Source organism: Cannabis sativa, chromosome 1 (genome assembly GCF_029168945.1).
Source record: "Cannabis sativa cultivar Pink pepper isolate KNU-18-1 chromosome 1, ASM2916894v1, whole genome shotgun sequence".
NCBI lineage: Eukaryota > Viridiplantae > Streptophyta > Magnoliopsida > Rosales > Cannabaceae > Cannabis > Cannabis sativa.
Window position 1 is genome coordinate 31,155,889 of NC_083601.1, and position 9,621 is coordinate 31,165,509.

The 9,621-nt window shown below is 30.4% G+C and overlaps 1 protein-coding gene across 1 annotated transcript; it reads right to left on the reverse strand.

The window, feature by feature from the left end:
- Positions 1 to 370: 370 nt before the first annotated feature.
- Positions 371 to 2,097, reverse strand: LOC133033901 (uncharacterized). Its single transcript, XM_061108975.1, has 5 exons — positions 1,776 to 2,097; positions 1,593 to 1,685; positions 1,412 to 1,513; positions 881 to 1,318; positions 371 to 568 (listed from the first exon to the last, which is right to left on the reverse strand). Exons 1-5 carry the CDS (start codon positions 2,010 to 2,012, stop codon positions 371 to 373), a joined length of 1,068 nt encoding a protein of 355 aa, XP_060964958.1. The 5' UTR covers positions 2,013 to 2,097.
- Between the last annotated feature and the right edge of the window lie 7,524 nt (positions 2,098 to 9,621).

Sequence of the window (9,621 nt, forward strand, 5' to 3'; positions counted from 1 at the left end):
GTAATCTTATTTATGTAATCTTCTTGTTTCATATTGTAAAAATACTAGTCTAAGGTGTCATCAATTGATGAACAGCTACATGTTGCATATACAATATTTATCTTTCGAGATCTTACACTATTATGTATGTCTAATGGTGAAAATCCATTAGGGATTTATCTCATTAGAAAAACAAACATGTTAGACCAACAATGAAGATTCGAAATTAAACTACAACTTAACACTACAAGAAATCCAGCTTTTACCGGCGCATTGTTGCGCCGGCAAAAGTACACTGACTGCGCCGGTAAAGCTTTGCCGGCGCAGTTGTGCGCCGGCAAAGCTTATCTGGGAAGCTTGGTCGGTAAAGGACTTTTTACCGGCGCGTACATTAACTGCGCCGGTAAAACGTCCTTTTACCGGCGAGGAATAACGCCGGCAATAAATAAGCGCCGGTGTTAAAAAATGCCCTTATCCGCCTTGAACCTGCTATGATTAGGTTTTGCCGGCGCATGTAGTGCGCCGGCAAAACTATTGGCGCCAATCTGGCTGTTGGCGCCAATTGTTTTTGCCACTTTTTACCGGCGCACTATTGCGCCGGCAAAAGTATTAAATTTTATTTTTAAAAAAATTTAATTAATTATATTTAATTAATTTTAATATTAATTAATTAAATATAATTAATTATATTTTTTTAAATAATTATAATATTATATTAACAAAATAAACCAACATAATTTACATTACAAGATAAACCAACATTAATTACTACTAAAATCAGTATATAAACAAAATGTTAAATGTTCGAACTGGATAATAAAAAAAGTACAGTTCTATAGGCGGGTAATGTCGTCATCGTTGTTTCTCTGAGTCTCGGGAGGCTGCGATGACGATCCAGCACCAGCAGCGGCTCAGATGATCCAGCACCAGGAGTGGGCAATGGTGGAAGATCCATGGGAGGCAAGTTGAAACCCGGCACAGCTCGAGAAAGATACTCAAACTGATCTTGGAATCGTCTGAGGTAGAGTTGTTGTGTCTCATACTGCTGCCTCGTATGTTGAGTTGTCTGCTCCGCTTCCTCCACTTTTTTCTGTAAAGCCTCGTACTGTTCCATTGTAACAGTCGGTTGGGCTGAAGGATGCGTGGCAGGTGCTCTTTTGGCCCCAACTCCCTTCAGTCTGGGGAGATGACCAAAGCCTCTAAGATGCCGAGATCGTTCCCCGAGTACTTGCGTCATAACAGGTAAGTCTCGGGGGTACTGTGTAGGATCGACAGCAGGCTCTTCGGGCTCATCTGCAGTGGGCGCTGGTTGAGTTGCCGCTATTTCAACCATTTGCTCCTAAAACAATTAAACAAGTAAGTTAAATGGTTAATTTTAACACAAAATAAATTGAAAGAAATAAATAAAAATTGAATTAAAACGTAAACTTACGTAAGCTTGTTGCGCGAACTCGTTGCGCCAATCGTTGCCTTTATGGTGAAACTTTTGAAAAGTTTCCACCGCAGTTGGCAGTTCTCCTGTGTCGGGGTTAGCCTATTTTCAAGAGAAAATATATTAGTACTGTTATTTTAATAGAAAAAGTTAAATGAATGATAGTTAAATATAAACTTACCCCTTCGACAACATGTGAAACAATGGGCTTGGAGCCCCAGCCTCCTAAAAATTTCATCTTACCCCGACTTTCTTTATTTTTCGCTGCTCTCGCCTGAAATTAATAATTTTTCTAACAATTAATTATTTATTATTGACTATATAAATTAAACATTACCAAAATTTAAAATTTTAAAAAATGTACCTTTTGTTTGTCTGTGCTCCAATAAGCGATGCAGTCACTCCACACCTCTTGAGTTACTCCCTCAGGAGGTGACATGTCGGCCCTCTCCTGTCCAAGCTCCTCAATGTTTTGTATCCACTTCTTCTTGCAGTCTGCCCTCCAGTCACGTAAACCCTTTGACATCTCGTACTCACCGTAGTCTACGAATGTAGGGTTATCTCGTGGGAGGATAAACTTGGTCTGCAAAAAGTTACACATTAATACATTAATTACAATTTAATAAGAGTATAGTAATTTAGAAATTAAAAAAATTAGTAAGGCATACCTCAAGTCTATCCCACAGTGCGTTTCAACACCCGTCTCCCACAACTGTTTCAGTTCATCAATTAACGGTCTCATGAATACATCTATGTCTTTCCCAGGAGATGATGGACCTGGAATTAATAAGGTCAACAACAACGATTCAGAACTCATACACTTCCACGGTGGCAAATTATATGGGACACAAATAACTGGCCACAGGCTGTAAGAGTTGCTCATGTTGCCAAATGGATTAAAACCGTCAGTCGTCAATCCCAGTCTGACATTTCTAGGTTCAACAGCAAAAGACGGATGAAGGCGGTCAAACTGCTTCCATTCTTCAGCATCCGCAGGATGCCTAAGCACACCGTCTTCTTTTGGTCTCTGCGAGTAATGCCACCGCATATCCTCCGCAGTGTGTCTTGAGCAATATAATCGTTTCAGCCTAGGTGTGAGTGGGAAGTAACGCATAACTTTGTGAGGAACTTTTTTCCCCTTACCCTTTCTTTTCACCCATCGTGATTCGCCACATACAGGGCAAAACTCCTTCTTCTCATTCTCCTTCCAGAAAATAGCACAATTATACTTGCACACATCTATTGAGTCGTAACCCAAACCTAGATTGCGCAATCGCATCTTCGACTCATAATGCGACTTCGGTAATTTTGTCCCCTCTGGAAATAGATCAATCAAGATGGACAGCAACATATCGAAAGAGTGGTTGCTCCACCTATTCAAAACCTTGCAGTGCATAAGCTTTACCAGTGCATTAAGGGCTGACTTTTTGCAACCTGGATATAACTCAGCCTCCATCTCCTTAAACAAGTCATCGAACTTGTTGTTGTCGTTGATAGGGGGTTCATTGAAAGAATCAGTAGTGTTAGCAGATTCGTCAAACCCAGGGTCCCCTCTTAACATGTCGGCCAACACATCTGCCATTTCCTCTTCGTCATTTTCAGGAAGTTCAACTGCGGGCTGAGAGAAAGTCTCCCCGTGGAAATACCAGGGGTTGTACGAAGGTTGGATCCCGCTGAGAAATAAATGAACCCTTATAGTTGCAGGTGTGTGAAAATTCACATTCAAACACCGCATGCATGGGCATCGAGCTAATCCGTCAGCGTTCACGTGGTTTGTTGCTACCGCAACAAACTCGTCAACGCCACTTCGAAACTCTGCAGAGCGCCGGTGCGCCTTCATCCAACTTCGGTTGGCAGGCATCTTCCACTACGAAGTATTTAACAAAAACAATTTAAAAACAAACAAAAAAATGTGCAAGTGTCCTAATCCACCTTCTCACTCCATTACTAAAAGGGTAAAGAACCTATCCCATTCAGGTTTGTAATATACATATAGTGCAATCTACGCTCTTAAGATTATTTCATTTTTGTAAAAATTTCGGCAGCACCTCCCCACAGTTCTTATAAGTTAGCAAACTTGTAGTAATTAAGTTTGCCGACTTACAAGAACGTGTAAGAAGACGTTGTACCAAAATATCTACTAATGAAATAATCAAATAAGCAATAGATCATACTATAAGTATAAAACAAGCCCAAACTATCCATGCGGACAAACAGTCCTGGATAATTTGGAGAAGCGTATTAAGAGTCCTTACTGACTCAGCCTCTCCAAACGGGTCTAAGGTATTTCGTGCATGTGTAAAATTGAAAAAAAAATTAAATTATCACTATGTGATAATACAAATACAATTGTTCTATCCTATCTTTGGTGTATAACCAAAGAGATGAAGAAAAGATAAAAACAATTTAATTTTATGCTATTTTAATATCTTATGCTCATTTATAGTTACTTTATAGTTACACTTACTTTATGATAACTTGATTAAATTCTAAATATAATTACTTTAAAATTTTATTTTATTTTATCTTTAGATTATAAGTATAAAAGTTTTAAAATTTTAAAAATATCACTTGATTAAATTTTAATTTTTATTATAAAAGTTAATTCATAATTTTTATTTTATTTATTTAAATTACAAATTACAAACTTTTTAATTTTCAAAATATCATTTGCTTACATTTTAAATTTAACAATAAATATTCATTTATAATTTTCTATTTTTTTTTTAACTTAAAAATTACAACCTTTTTAAAGTTAATAATATCACTTACTTACTTTTTAAAATTAAACAATAAGTAGTAATTTATAATTTTCACATTTATTCATTTAAATTAAAGATTAACAATTTTTTAAAATAAAAAATAATTGATTACCTATTATAGATTATAATATATACTAATTTATATATTACATTTTTTTTATTTTTATTATTTTTTTTATCATTTATTATTTAAATTAAAATTACTAACTTTTTCAAAATTTTAATATATAGTAAATTATATATTACATTATTTTTTACTTTTATTATTTTTTAATCATTTATTATTTACATTAAAATTACTAACTTTTTAAAAACGTAAACTTACCACTTTATTTTTCTAATTATTTATTATTTAAATTTAAAATATTTTTTTTTTAAATAAAATTACTTCACTAAATTTTTAAATTACATGTTCCAATTTCAATTTTATGTTTTACTTTATTTATTTTATTTTATCACCAATTACTTTATTAAGTTATTCTTAATTTTTTTTTTAAACAATTATTTAATTTCACATTTTACCTACTAAAATTTCGGCAGCATAACGGCTTAAAAATTGTAAACCCAAAATTTTCAAAACCTATAAACAACACAAACAAATATTTCAAGACAATATATATAAACATGAAAATAATCCACCCATCCAACAGCAGTCAATTTTATCACAGAACCTACTTCACTAACATGCATATACATATAAACTAATATCAAAAACTACTACGTACTAAGTGAAAGCAAAAAAATATACCTGAATCGAGTGAAAAAATAACAACTTGTGGCAGCTTGCGGTAATCCCGAGCGGTTGAACACGGACCTAATTACATAAAAAAGTAAAATCAAATTAAAAATTTAATACCTAAATACATATCAACACATACACACATATATTAGTATATACACTCACATACACATAGCTATTCACCTACACCCACTTATACACATACACACACATACACATACACATAAACTCACATACACTTATACACACCCATACATACATATATACATATATGTTTACATACATATATACATACATACACACATATATACATACATATTTACATACATACATACATTCATATATACATACATACACATACATATTTACATACATATATTCATGCATACATACATACATACATACATATATAAATACATACACATACACATATATACCTACATACATACATACACATACACAAATATACATACATACACATACACACATATACGTATATACACTCACATACATATAAATACATACATACATACACATACACATATACAAACATATCTACCATATACACATACACATATATACAAATCTAAATATTTAATCAATAGAAAAAAAATAAAAAATACCTTGAACAGGTGCGTTGGGCGGTGCGGTGATGCGGACGGTAGTGGTGGTGCGGTGGTGCAGCCGCCGGTGGTGTCGTCGGAGTGTGGTCGGATTTTTTATTTGGGGAAAAAAATAATGGGAAATTAGAGGGATTGAGTGGGGGAGATAGATTTTGAGAGAAATTTAGAGAGATTGAGAGAGATAGAGGGGGCGGCTGAGAGAAAACAAGAGAGAAGAGAGGGGGCGGCTGAGAGAAAACCAGAGAGAAGAGAGGGGGCGGCTGTTTTCCAGAAAATGAAGTGGGGGGAAGAAAGGGGGGGCTTCGTAGCCCCTGATACATATTAATACTTTTACCGGCGCATCCAATTGCGCCGGTAAAAGTATTAAAAAAATATTTGTAAACCTAAACCCAAAACGTGCGTTTCACTTAACACTTTTGCCGGCGCATAAGTGCGCCGGCAAAAGTGGCCCCACCTACCACATAAAACCCACGCGGGAATTTCCCCTCCAATAAATTTGGTTACTTTTACCGGCGCAAATGTGCGCCGGCAAAAGTATAAATGCGCCCCAAAAATGAAATCAAAGGCGGCAAATTCTCGCGCCTAATGTTTTCACGTTTTACCGGCGCATTTAACTTGATAGCGCCGGTATAGATATGTTTTGCCGGCGCACATATGCGCCGGCAAAAGTAAACCCAAAAAAAAATTGGGATTCCATATATTTGTTTGTGTCGACAACTTTTGCCGGCGCATGTCACCAAATGCGCCGGCAAAAAGCCCTTTTCTTGTAGTGTAATAACAGAAAATAACATGGTTCAATATAAATTCATACACAATTCAGAAATTATAAGCATATAGGAAGTAGGAATGACAAGTGAAAATACTAAAACATACAATCCTAAATAATTTCCAAGGTTTTCAACAAACTGATACAGTGTCCCGGTAGGCGAGAGTCAAAGCATCATTTATTGAATAGAGTTGTCAGCTCATCTAAAATAGAAACCATTCTAGCAACATTTTATTCAATCAAAATAAGAATCCAACGTTGTCCCGGTAGGCGAGAGTCAAGGTTATTCTCATTTTATGAGCTTCCACCATTGTTTCATGTTTTATGAGTTTATCTCTAAGTAGTCACCGTAGGGGAGAGTCTAAATAGAGACGAAAACTCACAAAACACTTATCAAATGAAATCTTACGGTGTTAAATGCGTTCAACGAATAACCATCCATAGGGGGACGAAGTCTAGCGTCTCGAGGTTATATTGAAAACATTTAACTTTTATAAGACCAACAATGGAGATCGAATATCTTAATAATAATCAAGCTCATTATTTAAAGTGAGTTGTATTTTCTTTGATTCTCTTTATTTAATTTATTTATTTTAAATATATATTTATTTAAAATTTCCAATTTAGAATGAAAAATTCTAAATATAAATTTTAATTTAATATTTATAAATTTTACTTAGATGGATATAAAAATAACATGAATTATTTCCATCTTAGTAATAATTTCCAATAAATATTTAGAAAAATATTCAATTTAAGTTGTTACAAAATTAATATAAATTAATTTACAACTCAAATTTAATTTTTTATAAATATATATTGCATTTCGAAAAATTAAAGTATTTAAGAATACAATTTTCGAAAATGCATGTTAAAATAAAAAATTAATCCTGGAAAAATTATTCTAATTTAATGTTGGCCCAAAATTAATTAATAAAATTAATTTACAACAAAAAATATAATTTTCCTATTTAATTAAATATATAAGAAAAATTTCAAATATTTAAGTATGATGATGAAAATCAACTTAAATATTAATTTTCTATTTAATTAAATACACTAGAAAAATACTTCAAGCAAAAATATCATCTATCTAGATTTTCCTTTGACTAATTAATTCAATTTCTAATAATATACTTTAATTCAATTTATTTTAAATTAATCAATAAATGAAAAAATCATTGATTTAAGTTGATCCAAGAATTAATTAAAATAAATAATTAATTTACAACTTAATCTATTTTTCAAATAAAATTCGAAATTCCAGCATTTAAGAAATGCAATTTCGAAAATTGATTAATAAAATAAAGAAAAAAAATATATTTTGAAAATTATTTAAATTTAGTTGAAAAAATAAATTTCAACTACAAATAATTTTCTATTTAATTAAATGTCATGAAAAAGAAATATTTAAGTATGATGATAAAAATCAACTTAGATATTCAATTTTCAAATTAATTAAATGTATTAAATTCAAGAAATAAATAATTAAGTGTAGAGAAGGCTTAATTATTAGTCTCTAGTTTAATAGTAGGAAAAATATACTTAAAATAAATTGTACCAAAATTAATTATATAAATAATTAATTTCACAATGTATAATATTTTCCTAATTAATATTAGAAATAATAAGTAGTCTAGAAATAATTATCTAGAAAATATCTTATTTGACTAAGTATCTTTTCCACAAAATTTGAAAAGATATCTAATTTTAGTTGTATTAGAAAAAATCTAGAACTTAAATATTTTCAAATTTAAATTTAATTAAATATCAAAAATTAAGTTGTAACCACTTAATTTGAAAATATTCCATTTTAAGTTAATATTTGAAAAGATATTGACTTAAAAAATATCTAAAGAATCTTAATAACCAATGCCTAAAATTCCTCAACTTAATTTTGAAATTTGAAATTCAAAAGATATTCAGATTTAAGTTGGTTAGTTGTAGATAACTAAATTTCAACTTAAATAGGAATATTTAATGAAAAATTTAAATTAAGCTTCAGAAAGAATCTAGATGGTTATAATTCTATATTTAATTAAATACAAGAAAATACATATAGTTTAGCTTAGAATAAAAAATTCTTTAAACTATAATTTTCTTAAATTAATTTCAAAATAAATGAAATTAATTATGTTGCTAATCAATTTTATTAGGTTAAACTAGTGTAATTAACCTAGTACAGTTGTTCAAATCAGGGGAGCCATCAGATCATTAGATCTGGCAAAAAGTAACCATGGCTATTTGCAATCAAGTAATAATAGGTTTTGAAAACTTACAAACAAGCTAAAAACACATACTCCTGCAACAAGGTTAGCTGGATAGTTGGATGTAGGATTTATTTAATTTTAAATTAAATAATTAATTAAATAAAAAATATTTTCGAAAATTTAAAAAAAAAAATTGAAATAAAAATTTCGAAATTAAATTAAAATTTAAATTTAAAATTAAACCTACAATTTTAAAAAATTAGGTTTCAACCAACCTAAATATCATTTCAAAATTTGCTAACTACTTTTAAAATTTTAAATGTTATTTTATAAATAAAAATTAAATAAAAAATTAGAAAAGATAAATAAATATCTTTTTCAAATTTTAAATGTAATTTAAATAAATAAAATAACAAAATTTAAAAAATTAGCAAAATATCTTATATCATTTAAAAATTACATGATTATAAATATCTTATTTTTACATTTAAAATAAGATAAGATATAATCAAATTTTAAAATAAGATAGATTTTTAAGCAAGAAGATAGATACTAATTCTATTCAAATTCAAATTACACTAATATCTTGAATTAAATTTAAAAAATATTAAATTAATTCAAAATCATAATTAGAATTGAATTAGGAATAGTAATAGTATAAATACAAAACTATACCAAAAATCGGAAGTTAATTCCATGAAAAAGCATGAAAAATCGAAGAAAAACGAAAAAATTGTGAACTGTACGGACAGTTTTGCGATTGCAGGAAAATTTCAGCACAGCCGCGATTTTTTCAAATCTTCAAAAATTCATAACTAATTCAAATAAAATCGAAATTGAGTTCTGTAAAAGGCTAACTTGCTTAATTTTTTCCATACTATCCAATAAAAATAATTCCAGAAACAAAATCGCAATTATTTTTTACGAAAATTTACAAACATCAATCAATCATCAAATAACACTCAATACAACATGATACCATCCAAAAATCATACAAACAATCGTTTTAAAGTCCAAATTTCTTGCAAGTAAATCAATTACCATGGCTCTGAGGCCAGTTGTTGGAATTTATTTTACCAGGATCTTAGATCTACTCGCAAGTATGTTTAT